The sequence below is a fragment of the Carettochelys insculpta genome, chromosome 25, assembly GCF_033958435.1.
Source record: "Carettochelys insculpta isolate YL-2023 chromosome 25, ASM3395843v1, whole genome shotgun sequence".
Classification (NCBI taxonomy): Eukaryota; Metazoa; Chordata; order Testudines; family Carettochelyidae; genus Carettochelys; species Carettochelys insculpta.
The window spans coordinates 16039379-16064469 of NC_134161.1; the positions used below are offsets into that span (position 1 = coordinate 16039379).

Sequence of the window (25091 nt, forward strand, 5' to 3'; positions counted from 1 at the left end):
CCTTGAAAGAAAAAAAAAATTCCTCAACTGCTCTAGTGACATCAGTGCACCCACGTACCACACGTTGGCTCTGTGCCTTCCGGAGCTGGGCTGAAGTTTCTTTTAGAGGCCAGTGCATGCTCTGGCACCCATGCCCTGTAACTGCAGCAACAAGAATGCTGAAAGGACTGTTTGCAATCTTCTGTCTCATAGCAAGCACTGCATCAGCAGCCAAGTGGTTATCAGAAAAGCGAAGGGAAGGGTTATTAATGGACCAATGTCCCAAACACTGCCGTAAACAGCGAACTCCTTTCTGATGAAGCGGGTCTTTGCCCACGAAAGCTTATGCTCCAAAATATCTGTTAGTCTACAAGGTGCCACAGGACTTGTTGTTCTCATTTCTTTCAATAGCTCATTTCATTACAATGTACATGAAGGAGGAAATAGCTCCATCCACCAACACACAATGGGAGACATCCAGAACTTGGCCATGGCTGGACACAGTGTAGGTAGGTTCCCTTGATTGGCTGCAGTCCCTCTAGGCAACTGGCTAGGATGGGAGTTTGAGGAGCTGAAAGCTGAGATCTCTTCATGGTGCTCTGTGGAGGAAATCAGAACTTGCTGGTGACCATGGTTAAGTGGCAACCAAGGTCCTACAGGCTGAACCTTTCTAATCCAGAACTCTCTCATCTGGCAACATTCATAGTCTGGCATGACTTTAGTTAGCTAGATAACCACTTATCACGGGTGTGGCCAAGTTTCCCACAGCCCCATAAAGTTGGTTTCCAGCCACTGTATCCTAGAAGCAGTGGATGGTGGCTTTGCTCAACACCCGGACTGCTCGGCAGCTGAACCTACCCCCAGACAGCCCATGGCAGATACTAGATACATTCATGGAGGTTAGGTCCGTCAGTGGCTATTAGCCAGGATGGCTAGGAATGGGGTCTAACAGGGAAGGGATCACTTGACGATTCCCTATTCTGTTCACCCTCTCTGAGGCACCTGGCATTCACCACTGTCAGAAGACAGGAGCCTGTGCGAGATGGACCTTCAGTCAGATCCAGTCTGGCTGTTCTTACACCAGGCTGCCAAAGGGCACAGCACCACACTTGTCTTTGTGGTGGTCACTACAGCCCTACTCCCAGCAAAGCGTGCTCATGGCTGTCCTACTCTGCTCCTGTTGTGGGCATCTCCCCTGGCCTGACACAGCCTTCGGTGGGCTGCAAAGGAAAAAAGAGTCCGAATGGGAAGGAGAAAGCCCCGCCTGTGTTTTGGATCAACGCAGACAGACAGACAGGCTGCAAAGTCCATTCTCTGAGCCACGGAGAACCCTATGGAACACAAGACTACTGAATTCTGTCTGCACTGCTGTGCTTTCATTCAGAGCAGAGCATTCATCTTGGCACAGGACAAATCCCAGCCACCACAAGAGAAAGCCCTTTGTCCCACCGCTCCCTTCAGACACAACCCAACCGCAAAGCACAGGCACCTTCTCCTGTTATTTTGGACCCATTCCAGCCTCCCCTCCCAGGATCACTGCCCAATCCATCCCCCAAAATCCCCTCTCCCTCGTGCCGCATCAGCACCAGGCAACGCTTCCTCTGGGCAGCTCAGTGAAAACCAGGTACTTTTCCTGCACAGATCAATGTGTTCTCCTTCCCCAGCCAGTCCTGGAGCTCATGTCCCATCCCAGCCCTGCCCAGTGCAGCCAGACTTCCTGGACCAGCTTTTTCCAAAGAGGGACAATCTTGGACAGGCAGTGTGGCTGTCCCCAGCTGCCCTGCCCACCCCTCCTGCCAAAAGTCTGACGTCCCCCAGCCAGAGGTTGAAAGACCCAGCTGGAGGGTGGGCCCCACAGCTCCACCCTCCAGCAGGAAAGGATTCAAGCTGACTTACACAACCCTGAGCAGGAGAAGCTGGAAACATCTGGAGCAGCAAGAGCTGCAGGTCTGAGGCCTGGGGCCTGCTCCATGAGGCGCCCCTGGTGCATTTCTGAGGCCTCTCTGGGAATCCCAGCAAAAGGACAGTTCGGTGAGCCACAGCCAGCACACCTGGCTGTCCCTGGCTGGCTGCAGGGAGGGAGGATCAGCTTCCTGCTGCAGACCAGAGACACCCAGGCTCCTGGACAGGGGAAAAGAGCTCTAGGAGAGAGGCCAAGAGCTCAGCAGTGAGCAAAGGGCCACCAGTGCACAACCCCTCTGACTGCACAACTCCACTGCCCACCCAGCAGCCTCAGCAAGTCTGTGCCCAAAGGGACCTGCGCGCTCCCTGCATCGCTGCCAGGCCCTGACCCTTTCCCCTTTTACCAGACCTCCTCACAACGGGAACCTCCAGGCCCGTAGCAATAACACATGGGCAATGCCATGCCCTCCTAGGTTTCTCTTCAGCTACCTCCTTAGGACAGGTCGGCCCGGCAGGGGCAAGGAGAAAAGCCCTGCCACGTGTCTGAGCACACAAGTCCCTGCAGAAGCAGGAGCCCCAAGGGGTAGTGCGGAATCAGGGCGGACATACTCGCTGTGAATCCCTTCATGCACAGAACCGCAGACAAGGAGATAGCAGAGCCAGGAAGGGAGCACAATGGGCATCAAGCAGGCCGAGGGATTCCCTCGCAACTCTCCTGGCCCAGAGCTGCCAGGAGCAGACCACGACTGGCTCTGAACGAAGCTGCAGAGACAGACAGGCACCTGCTTGCTCAGTGCCAGGGGAAGGGGGCAGGAGACTGCAGAAAGACTCCTGCTCACTCAGGGACAGGCTCTTGCTGTGTAAACGGGGCTTTACTGGACATCAGGGAAGGGACACAGGTCCTCTTTCCCCTCGCTGGTACCAGCACTCGGCTAGTGCCCACCTTGCTGGAGACTGACGGGCACTCAGCACAGGTAGCTGCACTCCCACTGGTGGAGGGCAAGCACCATATCAAACCCCCCGCCCCCACACACACACACGCCCCCACACAGAGCCAGCCCCTCACTGACCATGGCAGTGGATGCTCCGCACTCCCTGCCAGAGTGCTCCCGCCCACCAGCGGGGTTCAGTCCCCGGGGCAGGCTGGTGAGAAGCTGGCATGATGTGCACCCAGAACTGGTGCTGGTCTGCCACAGGTCACCCCGAGTGCCAGGCCAGCGTCCTGCCCAGAAACCACAGGGGGAGCAGCAGGAACAGAACCGCGAGGGTCCAACATCTCGTCACCGCCCACCGCCGCCAGACCGGGCCCAGCACTCTGCAGACAGGGAACACGAGGCCAGGTCAGTGGGCTGGAGGCTAGCGCTTCCTGCTGTGCAGGCTAGCAGGCGTCCCCAGCAGCGACACAGCACCAGGCAGCCCTGTCACCCCACCGCCTTCCTTTGCTGGTGTGGCTGCCCACAAGCAGACTGGAACCTGGGACCTTGCTGCCGGAGCCTCTACAGCGTGAGCTAAAAGCCAGCTGGCTCTCAGCTAAGGCTGTAGAGGGGACTCCTTCCTTCTCTAAGCCAGGATAGTGAACCACGCCCAGAGGTCTGCGGGTTACACCAGCCTATGCACCTCCCATCGGGCCCTCAACACCTCTCTCCCCTCAGTGCATCCCTGTCCACAGGTCTGTCTGCCCATCCAACTATGCCACGTGGGTCCTAACCTGCAAAATCATCAGGCTGCAATTGCCATGGGAGATCACACAGGCCCTGCTGGATCCCATCTCACACCAGACGCCCAGAGCAGCCAGGGCTGTGGTTCTCCTTGGCTCAGCAGTACCTGGATGTAGCCTGGGGCGGGGGGGGCAGGGCCAGAGCGCACAGACGAGTGCAGGACACACGATCCGAGCAATCAGCTCCACCCCGCCATGACACCCTGGGGGGTCGGGACAGCCTCTGTGCAGCACTTGTGGATGCTAGATCAGCGTGGGCTGGTTCAGGAGGCTTGCAGAATGCCTCTGGCCCTCTGCCCCAGCTACAGCCCCCTCCACACTCCTCCCACCGCTGCGTAGCCTGAGCTGCCGCTGCCGCTGCCACTGCCGCAAGGATTTCCCAGCCAAACTGTGGCTGTCTCACTCCTAATTCCTGCCATCTGCTGACTGGCTCAGACACAGAAGAAAGTCTTTGTTCCCGCTGGCTTTCCAAGAGCTGGGCTGCCCTGGGCAGCTGGTTCCCTGAGCTCAGCAGATTAGCGCGTGTGGTTAATGCCGTCACACAGGCGGAGGAGACCAAGACCTGGTGCTCAGCTGACAGCAGTGGGGCCCCAAGTAAATGTTCTCCCAACAGCTCTGCTCTCAGCTCCACAGGACGCAAGAGGCAGCAGAGAAAGCTTTGCGTCAGAGAGCGCTGCCATATGGTGTGAGAGACAGCCCAGCATCTCCCCGACTGGGAGAACAGCATTGCCACCGGGTGGTCGTGGCTTGACCAGGCAGCAGAGGGCACTGGACTGGGAGTCAGGAGATGTATTCTCTACCCGTGCTCTGCCACCCAGCTGCCGTAGGATTGGCTCTCCCTCCCACACTTTGTCGGTGGAAGGTCCATGTCAGAGACCTACCATCCCTGCTTCCAGAGTTACACAGATCAGGCACCAGCAAGACGATGTGGCCCTCGGACATCAGGCATGGTGATCAGATGCTGTCACGTGTTGCATGCTGCCCTCTCTAGGCTGGGGGCAGTGGGCTCTCCAATCAGTTCACCATCCCCTGATGTACCCAGTGCTGGGAGCAGGGCTCCTGAGGAGTCTGCACATCTGGAAAGAGCAGACAGAAATTACTAGACAGAGCAGAAGAGCCAAAGGTTGGCCTCTCCCTTGCCCCAGCTGTCTATGGCTATGCACACCCTCCAAGGCCCGCAAAACCCTTCCAGGCCTTTTCCACAGGCGGCTTTAATGAGGGACCTAGGAACTGCAACGCTAGCACCCCCCATGCCCCCACCACCTCACAGGCCATAGGCACAATCAAAGCCCCACAGGGCCCTACAGAAACAGTTCCCCTTCAGACTGCAGTGACCTCGGAAAAGGGGGGGGACAAAAACCCCTACAAAAAGGGCCCATGCCCGAGGCTCTGCATCCCAAGCGCCCATGCCCCAAGTGACACAGTGAGCAAGAGGGTGCCAGCCCCTGCCATGGGCAGATGAACATGCACGGATGCAAGTGACAAAAAGCCAGGGGAAGCAGCACACTGAGCCTCTGCTAATGGGCTCTCATCAGCAGCCTTTGAACAGGCAGCGTCAAGGCCATAACCAAAGCTACTGGAGTCAAACAATGACCCTTAATTAGACTTTTCAACAGATCAGAGCGCAGCTCAGCACCATGCACACCACCCCCAGCACCAGACAACATTAATCATCCCTCCCACACATCAGCCTCATACAAACAGAAACCAGAACAACAGGTAGGCTACCCAGGGCAACAAACCAGCAGCACCGAGATTTATTTGGGGGCTCTCGTGCAACACCCCAAACTCTTCACAGACAAGTAACCTTCAATAGCCTTCTGGAGTAGTTCTTGGTATTTACTGATGGAGAAACTGTATCAAGGAACTTGCCCAAGACCTTTGTGTCTGTACAGCACACAGTATAAAAAGGGTCTATAATAGGGCTCCTACAGATGATGATAAAAAGTACAGGTTGAACCTCTCTAATCCGGTACTCTCTCAGCTGCCAACATCCATAATCCAGCATGATTTTAGTCAGCCAGACGTGCACTTATCATGGGTGTGTCCAAGTTTCCCGTGATCCCATAAAATTTGTTTACAGCCACCAGTCCTGGCTCTCAGCGTGTTCTGTGCTGCTATTTAGCTCTAATTTCTGAGCCTTGAATATCTTCTAAGAGCCCAATATGCAGCAAGACTGTTATTAATGCTCCTGGGCAACACGGACTCCCATGGTCCGGCAAATTTCTTCATCAGGTCCCAAGGGTGCTGGACTAGAGAGGTTCAGTCTGTACTGAAACTCTGTAGCAAAGCAGGGCCACACAAACATGAGTGCTGCTTCGGCGGTCCCCTACGGTAGCTATTAGATCATCAATGCTTTTTATTTACTTATAATCACTCTGCGTTTAGGATCCCTTCAGAAGATCTATTCATATGCGAAACAAGAATTTCCAAGGCTAGCTTTATTTTGCTGTCTCTGTCATTTACTTGTTACACGCACACCACAAAACCCAGCTGTTTGGCTGCCCTTCTGCTCCCAGCCCTATCGTTTAAGTGAGTTTCACACTGGAGAGTTCTCATACACTAGCAGGGCCCTCCACAGAGTTTGTGTTGCAAGCACTGCAGGAGGGATTCTTCTTATCTGCAATACTTTCATTGGAATTTCACATTCCTAGTTGTCTGAGCCGGGGTAAAATAGTGGCATTGTTCAACAAGTTACACAGCTAAGAAAACTCTTACTCAGGGACATGACCATTTCCTCATGCAGCTAATCAGTACAAATACCCAGGGCTCTCATTCAAACCAGCACTTCAGCATTCATCACAATCAATGGAATTTAAGCAGCCACTTACTTAAGTGCTTTGCTAAATCAGGGCCCACTTGAGTAAAGACCTAGACATGGAGATACATTTAACCCCAAAGCTGCTCTGGAGTTTTTCCTGAGCACTGAAAGCAAGCATTGTCATTCAGCAATTCAGCTCTGGAAAGCTGCAAAATACCAAAAAGGACAAGGAAGAGAGAGTACGTTGCAGTGGGTGCACAAGAGGAAGCAACAAGGAATTAACACTGCTGCTGGTCATCACCGATGGTGAACTCGTTAAAGGTGACAGTCAGTAGGATATTATAGACTTAAAATTCAACCCATCTCACTACTGTTACAATCTAGACAGGAAATGAAGGTCCTTTAGATTCCAAGTGTTTCCCCAGACTTTGATTAAAAACAAAACAGAACTGTCAGAGAATTTAATCCAACAATGAAAGTGGAAGCGATCAAGGGATTACAATCTGGAGTCCTCCTTTCGGAGGCAGTGGCATCTACAGCATACAAGAGACAAATGAGCAGAGCATTTTGTGTCTATCCTGGCTCTGCCACTGCCTTGCGGCCAGCAGCTCAAACATAATGCCTCGATTTCCCCAGCAATTAAAATGGGAACATCACTCATCTGCTAGCTGGAGAGGACAGAGACGTAACTAGAAATTTACAAAGTGCTTTGAGATCCTGTAAGCGAAAGGTGATCTAAAGGGGAATGTTTGGGATTTCTTTCCCATTTGAATGCACAAGTTTGCCATGTGGAAGACATTAGGATGATACTCCTAATAAAATAAAATACAATTGAGGCAGCTGAGAGGATAACAACATTAACGAGCGATCAAAAGCCTGGAAAATAAATACACAAGTAACAACTCTCTGAAACACCAATAGGAACTTCCTGGAAGAAAGTCTGACTGGAATAAAGACCACAGAGCATGAATTGGCCTGGTTGAAGCAGAATCTGAGATCAGGGCTCCCAAGAAGAGAGGCTGATTTTATAGCGTATAGAGTTGCAGATTCTAGCACTGCGGCAGCCGTAACACCAGTAACTAGCCAAGACTTGCTACAGAAGAGTGACATGCTGCTATATATAAAGAGAAGTTACTCACCTGTAGTAACAATGGTTCTTCAAGATGTGTCCCCGTGGGTGCTCCACAATAGGTGTCGGGCTCACCCGGCACCGCAGATCGGAAGTCTTCCAGCAGTTTCTCCTGGATCGCGCATGCGCCGGCGCGCGCCGCCCCCCCTGTGCGCCCCCGGCCGCGTGCACGGTCCGGTCCCCGCCAGTTCCTTGACCAACCGCCTCGGATGCTCCTGAAAAACACTAGACAGAGATTCGAAGTGGGGAGGATGGGCGGGTGGTGGAGCACCCACAGGGACACATCTCGAAGAACCATCGTTACTACAGGTGAGTAACTTCTCTTTCTTCTTCGAGTGGTCCCCGTGGGTGCTCCACAATAGGTGACTACCCAGCAGTAACCCAAGTAAGGAGGTGGGTAATCAGTTTATGTGCAGCTTGCCCGAGAGGACTGCTGTCGACAGACGGGTATCCTCTCAGAATACCCGAGGCAGGGCATAATGCTCGGCGAAGGTGTCGTAGGATGACCAGGTCGCCGCTCTACAGATGTCTGTTAATGCGATGCCCTTGAAGAAGGCTGTTGACACCGCCACCGCCCTGGTGGAGTGAGCCCTGGGTGGGGCCAGCAAAGGAGTCTTTCGAAGTTCGAAGCACATTGTTATACAGGGCACAATGTGCTTTGAGATTCTCCGGGAAGAGAGACCTTCTCCTTTTGACCCAGGAGCGAGAGAGACTAGAAGCCTGTCCGTTTTCCAGAAGGACTTAGTTCTGTCTGTGTAGAAGGCCAACGCCCTCCTCACATTTAGGAGATGCAGGCATGCCTCCTTGTCGGAGCTGTGAGGCTTTGGGTAAAACTATTGGCTTGTTAAGATTGGACTCCGGAGAGACTTTTTTTGGAACAAAGGCTGGGTGCAGCCTTAAGGTTACCGCCTCCTTTGAGAATACTGTGCAGTGCGGCGTTGCCATCACTGCCGCGAGCTCGCTCACCCTGCTGGCTGACATAGTTGCAAGGAGCAAGGTTGTTTTTATCGTAAGGAGACATATGGGAACTGTGGCTAATGGTTCAAAAGGTGGACCCGATAGCGTGCTGAGCACCAAGCCCAAATTCCACGATGGTGGAAGCGGTTTCCGAGGGGGGGTACAGGTTTACCAGCCCCTTCAAGAACCTGGTAACGATAGGATGGGCGAATACCATGGGCCCTTCCTCTGTATGCCAAAAAGGCTGATATAGCGGCGAGGTGGACCTTTAGTGAGGATAGAGAAAGCCCACCTCTCGAGGTCCAATAAGTATTCTAATATTACAGGTATAGGAACGTCAAGGGGAGCTAACTGCTTGGAGGAACACCAGGCTGTGAAACGAGTCCATTTGTGCTTGTAAGTCCTCCTGGTGGAGGTCCTTCGGCTACATTCCAGGACTTGTTGTACTCCCTCCGTACATGTGCTCTCTAAGGAGCTGAGCCATGGATTAGCCATGCTTGTAGGTGCAGACCTTAAGGGTGCGGGTGCACTATGGACCCTTGAGCCCGCGAGAGTAAGTCCGGCGCCACCGGTAGAGGGAGCGGTGGACGGTCCGACATGCGCAGAAGCAAGGGAAACCATTGCTGCCGATCCCAAGCGGGACTATGAGTATCATGCGAGCTGTCTCCCTTCTGGCTTTGTGCAAGACCTTGTGGATAAGCACTGCGGGGGAAACGTGTAAAGTAGGGAGCCCTTCCATGAAAAACATGAATGCGTCCCCCAGGGACCCCTGCCCCACTCCTGCTCTGGAGCAGTGCTGGGGACACTTTTTTTTTGTACTGGGTGGCAAACAGATCGATCTGGGGAAACCCCCATGTACGAAAAATGCACTGTAGCAGATCGGAGCGGATCTGCCATTCGTGCGTGAGTGCGAAGCGCCTGCTCAGCTGGTTTGCATTCACGTTGTGCGTGCCCGGCAAGTACGAGGCTTTCAACGTTATGGTGTTGGCGATGCAGCGATTCCACAATTGGAGTGCTTCCGCACATAGGGCACGGGATCGTGCTCCTCCTTATCGATTGATGTAGACCATAGTGGAGGTAGTGTCGATATTGAATCCCGACTACTTTGCCATGCAGGTAATCTCGAAAATGTTTGCAGGCGTTGAACACTGCTCTGAGCTCCAGTATGGATATGTGCAGTGTCTGTTCCGCAGGGGACCATAGCCCTTGCGTTACCTTGTTGCCGTTGTGCGCTCCCCATCCCACGTGGGAGGCGTCGGTAGTAAGAAAAATAGAAATTTGTGGTTGGTGAAAAGGCACCCCCACTAGCAGATTCTCGGGGTTTTCCCACCACGCCAGGGATCTGCGCACCTCTGTTGTGGGCGACACCACCCTGTGGACAGTGTGGGATGCCGGTTTGTAAACGCTCGCCAGCCAATGCTACGGGCTTGACACGTGCAACCTGGCATTCTGTACCACAAACGTCGCTGCCGCCATATGGCCCAGCAGCTGTAGGCACGGTAAGATCGGCACCGTGGGGCTGTATGTAATGACTTGCACCAGCGAACTGATTGCGTGGAAGCGGGCGTCGGGTAGGTACACCCTTGCTGTGATAGAGTTTATGCGTGCCCCTATGAACTCTATATGTTGTGTGGGTTCGGACTTTGACTTTGCGAGGTTGATGACTAGGCCCAGCGAAGAAACGTGTCCGCTGTGACGCGTATCATGCGTGAGACCTCTGCCTTCGAGGTCCCTTTTAGCAGGCAGTCGCCCAGATATGGGAAAAATAAACACCCCCTGTCTGTGCAGGTAGACTGACACCACTGCCAGGGTTTTGGTAAGACTCTGGGGGCCAAGGAGAGGCTGAACGGAAGAACCCTGTGCTGGAAGCGCTCCTGGCCGACCGTGAAGCGGAGGAAGCGTCTGTGTGCCGGGTGGATTGTTATATGAAAGTAAGCATCTCGTAAGTCGAGCGCTGCAACCCAGTCTCCATCGTCCAGTGCCGTGAGTATCAAGGCAACTGTGATCATCCGAAACTGTTGCTTGCGCAAGTAACGGTTGAGGCCCCGAAGATCTAAGATGGGCCTCCAGTGTCCCGTTTTCTTCTCCAATAGGAAGTTGCGTGAATAAAAACCTTCCCCTGGAATTATTCCGGCACTCTTTCCACCGCCCTTATGAACATAAGATGGGTCACCTTCTGCTTGAGCCTCGCCTCGTGGCAGCGCCCCTGAGGTGAGGCCTGGTGGGAGGCTCCGTCAGTAGAAGCGACTGGGAGGGGATCGCGCAACCGTGGCTATGATCTCCAGCACCCATATGTCTGTGGTGATCTTTTGCCATTGGGAGTGGAACGGTCTGAGGCGATGATGGAACATGAGATGAGAGTGGCATTGAGCGAGGGTATTGATAGTGCAGCCCCCGACATACCCATCAAACTTGTTGCCTTTGAGGCCTGACCCGAAGGCGTACGGCTTTGTTGAGAACGTCGCCTAGGGGTTCTGTACTGTTGCCGCTATTGATAGCGCCCGTGGCCATAGCCCCGTTGATATTGAGCACGCTGTGGTTGTAAGCGTAGCGTCTTTGCTGAGGATAAAATTTTTCCCTCCTGTACGGGGGAGTATAAATGCCCGAACTTCTAAGTGTAGCTCTCGAGTCCTTACTGGAGTGAGGGACCGAGTCGGTTGAGTCTGCAAAACAGCTTTTGTGTATCAAAGGGAAGGTCCACGATCTTCGCCTGTAGGTCCCTCGAGATACCCGACGTCTAGGGCCAGGATTCTCTATGCATGACCACTGCTGTAGCCGTTGAGCGTGCCACCGTGTCCGCCACATCCAGGGCAATCTGGACTCCCGTCTGCGATGCCGCGTAGCCCTCTTGAACAATCGCCTTTAACACCGGCTTTTTGTCTTCCGGGAGTGAATCCATGAGGGGAGTAAGCCTGGAGTCATTATCAAAATTATGGTTTGCTAGGTGTGCCCATAATTTGCCACTCTCAATAGCAGGATAGGAGAGGAATATACCTTCCTGCCAAACAGCTCTAGCTTCTTAGCATCTTTATCTGATCCCCCGATTTGCACTGAGAAGCCTTTGACCTCTGCTGGGACGACCCGACCACCAAAGAATTTGTTGTGGGTGACTGAAGAGGAACTTCATGCCCTCTGCCAGGACAAAGTATTTCTTATCCGCTCTCCCATTCGTAGGCGGAACAGAGGCCGGAGTCTGCCATATAGTAATGGCTGACTCCAGAATGGCTTCGTCCAGCGGAATAGCAATTTTGGATGAAGCCAGGGGTCTCAGATTTTTCAGGAGTTTGTGATGTTTCTCCTGCACCTGTGCCATTTAAATGTCATGCGTGAAAGCCACCCTTTAAAACAGCTCCTGAAACTGTTTAAGGTCATCCCGGGGAGAGACATCCCCGGGGGCCATGGCCTCGTCTGGGGAGGAACCCCTAAGGTAAACCTCCCTTGAACCCTCGGGTTCCCGCGGGTGATGACACACTTGCTCGCTGGAGGATTGTGAAGGAAAGTCTCGGGGTTCTAAAATTAACTCCCCTTGAGACAACTGTGTTTCCGTCCCCAATCGGGAGTGCCCACGGGGGTATTGAGCGGCCGGGGGTGGGGACCTGCCCCTGGGTGCAGGCCTGTGGTTTGTCTGTGTCCAGCCTGATAGGGACGACCATGGCAGCATGGCAAGGGTCCGGAGATGGAGACCTGGACCACTCACGGGGTGTGTACCCCCGATGTCTGGGAGAGCGAGACCTCCGCGGCGACACCGATAGAGGTGAAACTGGCTTGTGACAGTACTCCAGGGGGATCCAATCCCAGAAAATGGTGAAGGTGGCCCAAGCCATGGTGACATCGGTTGGAGCAACGGAGAAGGCTTTTTTTTTTTTTTTTTGTTTCTTTTTCCCCTGATGGGCCGGTGGAGACGCAGGCCTTCGGTGCGGCATGTGTATCACAGGGGGATGGCTTGGTGCTAACAGCAGCGCAGCCCTGTCCAGAAATGGACTGCGGTGCCGGGTTTTTGATGGTGCCTTGGCCCCTCCGCTGCGGGGCCGGCACCGCCCCCTCCCCTGCCGGGAATCTCAGCCCCACTGTTAGCACCGCGCTCGGCACCATCAGCTGCGGTGCTGCACGGGTATCCCCCTCCGGTGCCTGCAGGCTCTGTGCCTGGCACCCCTGCACTGCTGGTGCCGCGGGGGTCTGTGCCGGTGCTGCCGCCTGAGTATGCGGCCAGTAGCTGTGCACTCCGCTCGTCCTGCTCGCTGCAGATGCACGGCAAGGATCGAGCCAGGGAGGGAAGAGGGCTGGTAGCTGTGTGCTCCGCTCGTCCTGCTCGCTGCAGATGCACGGCAAGGATCGAGCCAGGGAGAGTTCCCTCCGTTTCTGCACTGAGGGGGCGGGGTCAGAGCACAGTGAGAATGCGGCCGGGTAGCCTGCAATTCCCGCAGGCGTCGGATGCCTTCGCTATGCCCCACAGAGGCCCGCATAGCTTCACAGCATGACTCACGCTGTGTAAAACCTGAAGAGGCCATTGTGGTGAGTCCTTTATTGTTAAGAGGGTACTTAGCACTTAATCCGTGCCTTTCCACCCCAAAGAGTGATCACTGGCCTGCGGCAGTGGGAGGCCTAATGGCCTTTCATGTCCGCTCTGTTTTTTTTTTTTTTGGCTGGTATTCTCTTTGTCTTTGCTTTCTCTCTTTTTTTTTTTTTTTCGTTTAATAACTGAAAAACAACAAATTACACGTGGAAAAAAACCACTAAGTAATCTGACTCTGGCCTTAGCCTGAGCGGATTCCGTCTGCAGCCGATAGCGGTTGAGAAGGAACTGGCGGGGACCGGATCGCGCACGTGGCCGAGGGCGCGCAGGGGAGCGGCGCGCGCCGGTGCATGTGCGATCCAGGAGAAACTCTTGGAAGATTTCCGATCTGCGGCGCCGGGCAAGCCCGACACCTATTGTGGAGCACCCACAGGGACCACTCGAAGAAGAACAAGGGTCTCCCTGTCCTGTCAGTTTCACACCTTAAGCCCGACCTAAGCCCAGATTAGTGCACAGATGGTATGTGCACTTAACCCACCAAGGCAGACAGAGACTGAGAACTGGGTGGGTTTCTCCTCACTGTTCCAAGGCAAATGCCGCCAAGGATGCTCTCCTGGAAGCACAGGTACTCTGTACCTGAACGCATGCACTGAGCATGAGGAGAGCACAGCCCAGGGTGCAGCTGGACGCTTTTGAAATTTGGAGGCAAGGAAGAAGAGGGAACATCAGGGTTATTGCTCTTCACCTGCCGCGAGGATTATTCCTGAGCATGTCCAACAGCATGTTCAAGGGTGTCATGGTTAGTATGCCATGATTTCCTCCGGCTGTTGATGCACGCCACAGACTACAAGCCTCCCGGGGCTACCAGCTAGCGGAGTTAGCTCAGGTACCAGCCTGGTTTGCCTGTGGAATGACCAGAATTCCATCCTTGCTGCTGACCTGTGACCGACTCATCACACAAATGTCAAATAAGGTGTCACCCCCACCCCCTTAGCACGAACCCCTGCAGGCTAACAAGAGACACTGCCAGTGAGCAGCAGGAGAAGGCTCTTGTGCTCGTGCCATGGACTTGCACAGCTTACCTGAGTATGCGTCCCCACAGCCAAGCAGCAGAAGGCCAGGTCCAGGGAGTAGTCCCCACACGTGGAAGCTGGAACTCCCCTCCACTAGCACCTGTCAGCACGTGAGAGGGAGAAGGAATAACTTCCCCCATCTCCTTAACCTGCTTCCCAGCCTCTCTCAGTGCACCAAGCTGCACCCGCTTTCCACCCACTAGAAAGGACAGCCGTGGCTGCCTTCCCAAAGGAATTCCCCTTCCCTCCTCAGTGCCCCTCAACCATCCACCCTGGAATGTGTCCCCATCACTGAAGCAATGCTGCTCAGTTCTTTATCATGCAAGCACTTCTCAGTCCACTCTGCCCTGGCTATGAACCTGTTCAACCAGAAGAGCCAGCAGGAGCACTTCAGCTTCTGCAGCCTAGGTGAGAAACGATCTCAATGCCCTCCTTTCCCCACCAGTGAAAATGGAAACATTTTGCATCTACCAGCTGGGGAGGGGTGAAAGCTTTAGTCACATATTTGGAAAGTGCTCTGAAATCCTCTAACAAAGTGGTATGGAATTGCTCCATTCTCCCCCTTCAAGAGGCACGGGTCTGCCCTGTGGGGGAAGGATAATAGACCTGGCAGCACAGAGTAATTTTAAAAAAGCCAAGCCGAGACTATAATTAAATTAGGGACAGATGAAAGGTCTGGAAAATGAATTCACAAGTGAGAACTTTCTGAAAGACTAAAAGGAGATTCTTGGAAAGCCTGAACGGGATAAAGAACGTTACCAACCACCATCTAAACGGCAACACTCTGCATTGCCACGTATTTATTAACAAAGCTGTTGCAAGTAGAGACTTTGTTTAAAGTCTCAGGGGCCCTCGGACCGTACATGGAGGTCAAACGGTCAAATTTCAGCCCTCCACCTGGGAAAGGTTGCTGACCCCTGGGCTAAGCAGAGCAACAGCTTCCAGTCCTGCCCGGAGAATTTCAGGTCAGATTGCAGGGATGCCAGGGGAGGCTGGGATGAAATTGGAAGAAGAACAGGGAGCGCACACTGATGCTACAGGCGGGGCATTAAACACACAGCCATGTGGAGCACCAGCCCCACACCCCCTCTCCCACCCCAGGCTGCGCACCGTCCCCACTCACCAGCAGGCAGCAAGCAGCACGCGTGCGGCCCAGAGGATTAAGGAGCAGCAGGAGGCGCAGCTGGCGACAGGAGAGCAGAGGCGGTTCCCCTTCAAAGCACCACTTCTTTGCAGCCAGCAGCGCAGCTCCCCTTCCCCCACCCCTGCTCACCCCGAGTCTTCCGGTGCATGCTCACACCACCAGCTGCCACCCAGCTGCCTCCCTGCCCTGCTCCTGGGAGACCTGTCAGCTCTCCGGGACCGGACACGCTGGATGCCACTGCAGCCAATGGCATCCAGGCAAGTTGGCAGCCCTCTGCCTCTGCAAAGCAGTCCCTCTCCCTGCTGGGCGGGCAGGGGGGCGCCCGTTCTGGGCTGCAGAGAGCAGCAGCACGGGTATGGCGGGACCTGGCCTCGGAAGGTTCATTCTACAGGTTCAAGCTTCCTGGTGCGGCCCTGCGTGGTCCCAGACCAGGGAGTTTGCTGGACTGGGGTGGTCAATTCTGGCTCCCCGCCCATGGCTTCCTGACCCCCTCTCTCCTCAAGCTAGCTCCTGGCCCCAGCCACCCCTCATCAGCCGCACTTCCTGGGGCCATGGCTTCCCACACAGCCCCGGCGATGAGCTGCCAGCTTACCAGCCTGGGCCACTGCTCCCTGCTGCTGGGTCCCCCGTCCCCCTTGCAGCCAGACCAGATGTGGCAGCCCTGCCCTGAGCTCCCGGGCTCCTGCCATTGGTCTGACTGGCCCCTCCTCCTCCCAGCCCCAGGACTCTCTGGATCTGCAAGAAACCCGATTCTGCTGGACAACAAATGTTGCCGGAGGAGATAAAGCAGGTTTTTGGGAGTTTTTACCTATAGTTACATCACCTCTCTGCAGGTCAATGACTCATTAGTGTTTAAAAGTTCCTGCTGGAAAGCCCTAAGTCATGAAAAAAGAAAAACCAGGCATGATCAAACACCTCGGAGAACAGCCGTGCTCTTTAGCAAGAGTGCACTGGGAAACACCATAATTAAGAAACAATACCGAGTTTGGAACAAGTCCATCCCAGTAAAGCTGTGCAGGCGGGAATGGCACGCTTCTGCTCGCCACTTCCTTCTGGGTGTCGCACAGAAGCAGCCTGTCACATCGGTGCCATTGGGCTGCCAGTGAAACAGGCTGGGCCGGGGACATCTGGAAGGCAGAGAACACTGGCATGGTTCTTTGCAAGTAAGGCAAGCAATGGGCTCAGTCACCCCCTGCCAAGCAGAAAGGCTCCTTTGGTCTCATGCTGGTTAATCGCCAGTGGGGGCTTTTAGGAACATCCATGTTTGACCAACAGGCTCATCCTCTTTTATACAGCAGTTGTGTTCATACTTCAGAGCAGGGACGGCCAACCAGTGGCAGACTAAGAGCCAAAATAGCTGTGGATCAAGTGCAAAGAGCCCCGTATTTACGTTTATTTATACGTGTGTATTTATCTAGCTATCTGGATGGGTGGATGGACAGATAAAGATAAATATATAACACATAACTCAATGCCCCCCAACCCCCCGCACCCTTCCTGGTCTCACTGGAGCCATGCGCTGCTCCCTCCAGGCACTGGGGCACGTGCATAGAGCACTGGTGAGCAGTCTTGGCACACAGCTCCAAGCAGGAGCCTCATTTCATTGAGCAAAGAGCTGCAGGTTGGCCACCTGTGCTTCAGTGCTAGCAGTCTGTTGGGGTCCCTCCCTAACAGGCAAGGAACTTCTGCTTAAAGACACAGAGGATGGAGCTGTTGCAGTCTTTGTTTTGTACTATTTTTACCTCTTCTGCTTCCCTGAGTCAGTTTTCTTTTAAAGCCCAGACCAAAACCAGTGATGTGATACGTTAAAAGGTTGGCTGAAGATTTTCCCTACAATTGTAAAACTCAGTAATTGCATCCTAAGGAGCTTGCTTACTGGGACTGTAATCTCTCATGGGCTCAACAGGCAAAAATCTGGGCATGCTAGTCTTCACTAGACAGCCACAAACAAAATGAAAGAAAACCTGCCACATTGCCTTGCTGCTGACAGTGCAAATGCTAGGATTTAGCACAAAATTAATAACCATCAAGACAATAAACCAGGCGACCATGTCTAAATGGCATGCTCAGTTACTCTGCAGGCTCCATCTAGGAACAAGAGAGTAACAACAGAGATCAAGGAGCTGTGAACAAGCCAACTACAATCGCAAACATGCTAAGCAGTGCCATCGATCTCTGAGGCTTGGTCTATACTAAGCACGTAAGTCAACTGCATACACACAATTCTAGCTATGGCAATTGTGTAGTTAATATTGACTTATCTGCAATCAACTTACCTGGCCGTCTATACCGAGGGAGACTGATGGGTGAAACTCTCCCATCGACCTCCCTTACTCCTTGTGATATCGAAGCATACAGGGGCTGATCACGACCCCAGGTAGTTTGATTTCACACATGCATGCGAAATTGAACTCCAGAAGACGGACCTTGAGCAGCTCGATCTTCCCGGGAGTGTAGCCATACCTGAGCAATCACACTTTGTGCCATTATGGCAATGGGACTCTACCAGGGAATACATGTGTGAGTGATAACTGTCAGCCGAAGGATTATGAAAGATACTTATCGGAAAAACCACCCATTTCTTGAAAGAGGCAAAGCTGTTGAGCAGCCCAGTAAATTGTTCGTTGAGATCTAGCTGAAGACCCCACTCCTACTCCGTTTTCTGCCCAGATCCCACACCCTTACCCCCTGCCTGCTCCCGCACCCTCCCTCTTGCCCAGACGCCCTACTCAGCCCAGTCCTGTCTCTATCTCCCACCCAGACCCCGCATGCCTACTCCTAGCCCAATCCCCAGCAGACGCAGAACCCCCCACTTTTGGCTCCACCCCTGAGCCCCCCAAAATTTACTAGCACCAGGCCCCAAGAAGAGTTCATCTAGCCCTGGAGGTAAACCCAGAGCCTTGTCCTGTCCCCTCTCCTCCATGGGGCTGATGCTTGAGGGCAAAGCCCTGCACAGCACAAAATTTGTATCTGTGGCCACATCTGTATCCACAAAAATGAACTGTGGTTAGACACACTTGCATCTGGTGGTGCAGCTACCACAGATACCTACAGATGCACAGGGCCCTACTTGAGGATGAGTGAGGTGTGTGTGTTTGGTTTTTTTTTTCCTGCTTCTCAGTTGGGTGTGGGGCTACATCAGTGAGGCCTTTTTGCTTCTCATCTGTGCGGTCCCCAACTGATTTTTCTGCGGGTCAGTGGCCCCTGACCCAAAAAGGAGCCCTCACCCCAGCCAACAACAAAGACACATGTAATATATGGATTCTATCCCTGTACCTGCTGTACAAATCCTGAGCGATGCTGTGCAAGTATCAGGAACCCAAGTTCCATTTTATCCCAGCTTGCCCTTGTGTTAAATATGGGGAAAAGGTCGAGAGCCAGATCTCAAAATGAAAAGTTTGACCTGTAAATACATATTTAGAAGTTTGGTTATCTGTTTCTGTGTATGCAGGGGGGAATGCTCCCCAGCCAGCAAGTTAAATCTCAGCTGGGTTCTTTCAATTAATATTCCCAATCCTGAATAAGTCATGTACAATGTTGTATGTTAATGTTACTTTGCCTTAAAAAAAGGCAGCTGCTAATGTCTCCCTTGCCATGGTTCCAACCACTTCATCCCCACCCTAACGTCCCCCACCCACTTCCTCCAGTCCTCTTTCACAGGCTCTTTGCCTGACCTTCAACTTTTGTCACAACCTGGCCCCCTTCTCCTCCTGCCACCCATTTCATCACCTCTCACACAAAACTTTGCGCACTCTCCTACACCAGCCCTCCCAGAACACCCACCTGAGTTGTTCCACAAAGCCACCTCAGCTGCTCCTTCAGCTCCCACTCTGCACAAATGCCTCTGAGAAACAGTTCTGTCCATGACGGCTCCCCTGAGGGGCAGGTGAGAAGAGCTGATATGTGCCCCTGACAGCTGTTCTTACAAGACAATCGATATACTTATATTAGTGTCAAAAACCTACATTCAAAGAACACATTTGGGGTTGCAAAGCCAAGTGCTCAAAAGGAGAGGAAAGATCAGAAGTGAAGCTGTCCATTAGCTGTATGATCACAGACCATTTTCGCACAGGACACCTGCCTCATTCAGTGCATATGATGGCTCTGCCCTGGGAATGAACCAAGACTGTGCAGTGAAGTAGGCAGTTGCCAACAGGGCCCTTTGCCTCCTTTGTTGAAGGTGTGTAATGAATGAGACTAGGCAGGGGAGAGGTGGAAGGAGAGAAAAAGGACAGTCACATGGCAAAGGAAAGTGACTCACGCGTGGACAACTGGATTCTATCCCTGTACCTGCTGTACAAATCCTGAGCGATGCTGTGCAAGTATCAGGAACTCAAGTTCCATAGACCACTGTGTGGTGCTCTTCAGCTGGGAGCCCAGCGTGAGCTGGGCAAAGGGTCTGGGTCTCACATGGGGCACCCAAGATTAGATGACAATGGACAACGTTGGCTTCAGTGTGGCTTGCAGTGAATACATCACTCCCCCTTGCCAGGATATTGTGAAGATCGTTCCTCACAGACATTCAGTTGGCTTCAATTCATTAAGGAGAGCTCCAGAAAAAAGACGGTGGGAACATTATTAATTCTGTGTTCAAGGCAGTGTTTGGAAGGTAGACAGTAAATAATGCAAAGGGCCACTAAGTGAAAGAGGATAAAAAGAAATACAAATAGATACCCAGTCAGCAAGCACTGTCCCTCCTGTGCAGCTAAGGATACAGAGGACCTGTGGGAGGAATAAAACAGTGCGCAATCATGGAATCAAAGCACAGGAGGGAACCAAGTTAAAGCAGCCCCAACAACCTTAATTCTGGTATGTGACTTTTCAGAGGTCGACTGTGCAATGGAAACCTTCTTACATGTATTTTTATTACATACAAAAACTAAGCAAGACAGCCAAAACTCCTCTCAAAGTTTGACACAAATAGCTATGTTGCCTAGTGGACACAGTACTGGGAGATTCTCTGAAGTCAGGGTTGATCTTTCAGGGCGTGATTTTGCACACCTAGTAGGGATGCACGAAATCTATCTATCAGGGCTCAACTGTTGACCACTGTACTCCTTATTCTCATGAGGCGTAAAGGGAGGTTAACGGGAAAGTTTCTCCAGCTGACCATCCTTTGTGAGGATGTCCAGATAAGTCGATCCTAGATACATTGATTCCAGCTACGCAATTGTCATAGCTTGTGTATCTAGGATCGACTTTCAGGTCTACTGTCTTGCTGGGTGATCCTGCCCAGGTCTCTTCACCACCTTGTGCCTCAATTTCCCCCTTTGTATTTCAGCAACAATAATGTTTTCTTCCTTTGTAAAACCCTCTGAGATCCATGGATAAGGGCTAGGTATCACCATCATTATTAGAGAAAGTGTTAGGTTAATATATTCCGCCCTGCCTAGTAATGAAAACAGAGGAAATTAGCTCAGTAGAACTACTTCATTCATGGGTGTGGATTTTTCACATCCCCAAGCGATGCAGTTAAGCCAGCCTCACCCCCGGTTTAGACAGCAAAGGAGTTTTCCCATGGACCTAGCTACACCTCTCAGGGAGGTGGAGTACCTACATCAACTGGAGAACCTCTCCCGTGGCACGAGCAGCTTCCTCAATGTAATAATTATAACATAGACAAGGCTTTTGTAGCTGACACACAAGAACAGGAAAGTCACTTAACCCCCATACTCACCCACCTGCTCATTTGCTTATTGTGGTATCACTCATTTCCTTGTACAGCAGTACAGGTTGAACCAGTCACCTGGCACCCTTGAGGCCTGACCACTGCCAGTTGAAAGAATATGACGGACGATGGGAGGTCAATATTGTCTAGCACATTACCAGCACTTCCACTGCTTACTGGGCTGTAGGAAGACATTCAGGGTAAATTACAGTTAAACAACAGCACAGAACACAGAGACAGGACTGGTGGCTGGAAACAAACTTTATGGGGCCACAGGAAAGTTGGCCAAACCCACGATAAGTGGTTGTCCAGCTAACTAAAATCATGCCAGATTACCGATGTTGGTAGACAAAAGAGTTCCAGATTAGAAGGTTCAACCTGTGCACAGATAATCCAGGAAGTTTCTGGAGAATGTTGGGGAGAACTTCCTGGTGCAAGAGCTGATGGAACCAACCAGGGGCCATGCTCAGCTGTACCTGCTGCTCACAAACAGGGAGGAATTGGTAGGAGGAGGAAATGTGGGTGGCAATCTGAGCAGCAGTGATCATGAGATGGTTGAGTTCAGGATCCTAACCAAAGGAGAGCAGCAGAATATAAACCCCAGACTTCAGAAAAGCAGACTTTGACTCCCTCAGGGAACTGATGGGTAGAGGCCCCTGGGATGCTAACATGAGGGGAAAAGGAGTCCAGGAGACCTGGCTGGCTGTGTTTTAAAGAAGCCTTATTCAAGGTGCAGGAACAACCCATCCCAACATGCAGTAACAATAGTAAATATGGTAGGTGACCTGCCTGGCTTACCAAGAAAATCTCTGGGGAGCTTAAACACAAACCAGAAGCTTACAAGAAGTGGAAACTTGGACAGATGACTAGGAAAAAGCATAAATGCATTGCTCTAACATACAGGAGTGCAATTAGGAAAGCCAAAGGGCAAACGGAGTGGCAGCTAGCAATGCCTGTGAAATGCAACAAGAAAGGCTTCCACAGGCATGTCAGCAATAACAAGGTGGTCAAGGAAGACATGGGGCTGTTACTGGGTCAGGGAGTGACCTAGTGACTTCTGATATGAAAAAAGCTGAAATACTCAATGATTTGGTTTTTTGTTTGGTTTGGGGTTTTTTTTTTTTTTGTTTGTTGCTTCTTTCTTCACATTATTCTTGACAGCAAGTTAAAGAAGTTTGGATTGGATAAATGGACCGCTGGGTGGATAGAAAGCTGGTTGGCTCTTTGGGCCCAATGGGCTGTGATCAATGGCTCAATGTCTGGTGAGGGATTTTTATGAAGCAGAGTCCCCCGAAGGTCGGTTCTAGGGCCAGGTTTGTTCAACATCTGTATTAATGACTTGGTTGAGGGGATGGACTGCACCCTCAATAAGTTTGCAAATGACACTAAGCTAGAGGCAGAGGCTGGTACATTGGAGGGTAGGGATAGGGTCCAGGGAGACCTAGATATATTGGAGGATTGAGCCAAGAGAAATGTGATGAGGTTCAACAAGGACAAGTGCAGATTCCATCACTTAGGACGAAGACCCCCAAACACTGCTACAGGCTGGGGACAGACTGGCTAAGCAGCTGTTCTGCAGAAGAGGACTGGGCAGGGCTCAGCAACCTTACAGCATGCCGCACTGTAAGAAGTCACTTGCAGCTCCAGACTCTACCACCACTGCCTCCTCTGTGGCTCTCTACCACACCCCCCGACAAGGCCTGGCCACCGAGCTTGCCTGAGGAGTCCTCCCCATTCCACTGGCAGGTGCACGATCCTGGGTTACATGCCAGAAGTCCAGGGGATGCCTGCACCCAACCCACCACTGTGTGCACATGTCCCGCCCCAGCACTTGGAGGGAAATGTGTGTGGCAGCACTGACGGTGGCAGTGGCAGCTCCAGTGAGTCACCAGCACTGGATTACAGTGGCGGGGGGGGCGGGCGGCTGGGGGTGCCTGGCTCTGCAGGAGGGGAGGGGGAATGGGAATGGGATTGGATTAGAGCAGGGGACTGGGGGTGTCTGGCTCTGGAATATTATGCTTGGTTATCTGAAGTATGTGATAAAATTGCCATAAGTACAATTTTCATTTAGATTTTTGTGATTACAACTGAAGAGGTTTAAAATGGACCAATTCCTTGTGAAAACAAAGAATAAAACTGGAGATGTGGAAGAAGGGAGTACACAGGAAACCAGGTAAGAAACATTTGTAGTGAAAAAAGCATGCACCACTGGTGGGGGTGGAAATTCTTCTGAGATAAGAAACGCACAGTTCCAATTCTATCTTACATTTGGGTTCCCTACAAGCAGAAGTTTGCCCCCTTTGCCCCGAGCCACTATCAATCCACTGCATGAAACCATCGTTGATGAAACGACATGGCCAGCAAAGAGGCTGTAGGCCGAAGCACTGCAGGATGGCAGGAAGGAAGATGAGGTGTTTGGGGTTCCAGCACTTGGCAGCATCTTGCCATAAAGTGTGTGAGGGGACAGACACTGGAGCAACACGAGCCTGATTGCTAGCACCTCTCAGCGACCAGGCAAACAAAGGGTCACTCACCACTGGCTACAGGCGCTGCTCCCCGCAGAGCCCCTGCAGCAGAGCAGGTGGTTCTTCCCTCTGGCTGCCTGGGGGCAGAGCAGGTTCCCATGCTCCAGCTGGGACAGGTCAGTTCTGCCAGGCAGCCCGGAGACCGAGCAGAGACCTACTCGGGCAGACAGCCTCCACCCTAGGAGCCACGACTGGATGGTTCTTTACTGGACTGGACCTTGGCCAGGGCTTTCCCCAGCTGGGCGTTAAATGCCCCCACAACTGGGCTCTCCCTCAGCTGCCTGTGTGCTCTCAGCGGGAAGGGAAACCTGCAGAGGAGCAAGGGGCATGTGCTGCAGGTCTCTAGTGCCGCCATGGCATAGTCCTTCCTCTCCCCTGCCCCTCCGCAGGGCAGGCCGAGGGAGGAAACAAAACCACAGAATGGGAAAAATGCAGAGTGACCAGGTTTAGAGCACAGAGACGCCACCCCCAGCGAACGCTGTGCGCCAGACTCCCTCCCCTCAGCCGAGGGAGCAGGTCCTGGGTGTGCTGAGCACGTAACCCTCTCCCAAGAGCAGTGCGGGGCTGGGGCCATGGATGGGCAATAGGAAACAAAGCCAGAATTCGACCTCCAGCTCAGGCCCCACCATCCCCTCTGCAGGCCCAGGGCACCCGAACAAAGCCGCAGAGACAAACCAGCCACTGCTGGCAGCCATGGCACTGAGCCAAGGGAGACAGACAGACCTGGTAAACTGGGAGGTGGGCAACATCCACCAGCAGCGCCCTTCACAACCTGGCGCCTCCAGCCATTTAGAGCAACGGGTCAAACTGCACCATGCCCGGCTCACGACTGGCCAGGGGCCATCCAGAGACTCTACCCTGGGCACTCTCTGCAGGCAGAGAAACAGCCCAGCCTCGCGCCGAAGAACCTAGTGCTTGGTCCTGTCGTGAGGGCAGGGGACTGGACTCGCTGACCTCTCGAGGTCCCTTGCAGTTCTGAGATATGATACGTATAGTCCCCGGTGGCGTCTTGCCTCCCCTCAGTCGTCGGCTGGCTCATGGGTGGCAGATAGCGTAGGCAGGAGACAGCAGCACCTTCCCAAATTGCCTGATTGGATGCTGCCCAGACTCCACCAGAGGCCTCCAGCCTCCTTCCCCAAGCCTGATCTCATGGTGACAGAGGCTGGAGCAGACAGGGTGTGGGCTGCACCAGACCCCCGCTCCTACCAGCACTGTCACTGGGGGCTCAGCTGGGAAGGGGGCCTAGGGAGGTTGACACTGTGCCACCTGCCAACAGCCCAGAGCTCCAGGGCCAGAAGAAGACTGATGCTGAGCTGCCCGCCTGCTCCCCAGAGCTCCAAGCTGGGGGCCAGTGGACCTGTTTTGGGGGGCGGCTGGGCAGAGGCCAGTGGCCGCACTGGGGGAGGCTGGGGCAGAAGGAGTGGGTCTGGGAGTGCTGACCTCCCCCAAGCCGGGGGATCACCCACTGCCCATCGGCTGGATCAAAGCCCAATTCTCTCGAGCAGTAACCATCAAGTAGCCACTTCTCCAGGGAGAGATGGGACTGTGGACCTGAGCCGGAAAAACTGGCTGCAGGCACACCAACGCAGGGCGTGAGACTGTCTGAAGTGAGCCTGGCTTACCACTCTCCTTACCACCGCCACAATCAACAGCTGTTTGGTGAGCAGCTCAGCAGCCCCTACCTGGGCCTGAGGATGGGAAATGTGGCTCTCAGGAAGGGAGA

At 53.1% G+C, this 25091-nt stretch overlaps 1 protein-coding gene across 6 annotated transcripts in view; it reads right to left on the minus strand.

Annotated features, from left to right (window-relative positions):
- The window catches only part of ST3GAL4 (ST3 beta-galactoside alpha-2,3-sialyltransferase 4), a 95703-nt gene that overhangs the window by 49555 nt on the left and 21057 nt on the right, over window positions 1-25091 (minus strand). For 2 of the 6 annotated variants that reach the window (XM_074976747.1, XM_074976748.1), the window contains exon 2: window positions 4480-4674. The exons of 2 other annotated variants lie outside the window; for them this stretch is intronic. Coding sequence is in view for 2 of the 4 variants with exons in the window: in XM_074976742.1 (XP_074832843.1) it covers window positions 14041-14171 (131 nt within the window). In the remaining 2 variants the exon portion in view is untranslated. Of the gene's footprint in view, window positions 1-4479; window positions 4675-14040; window positions 14172-25091 lie in introns of those variants that run through there. 2 more of the 6 variants (XM_074976742.1, XM_074976743.1) reach the window with 1 other exon arrangement.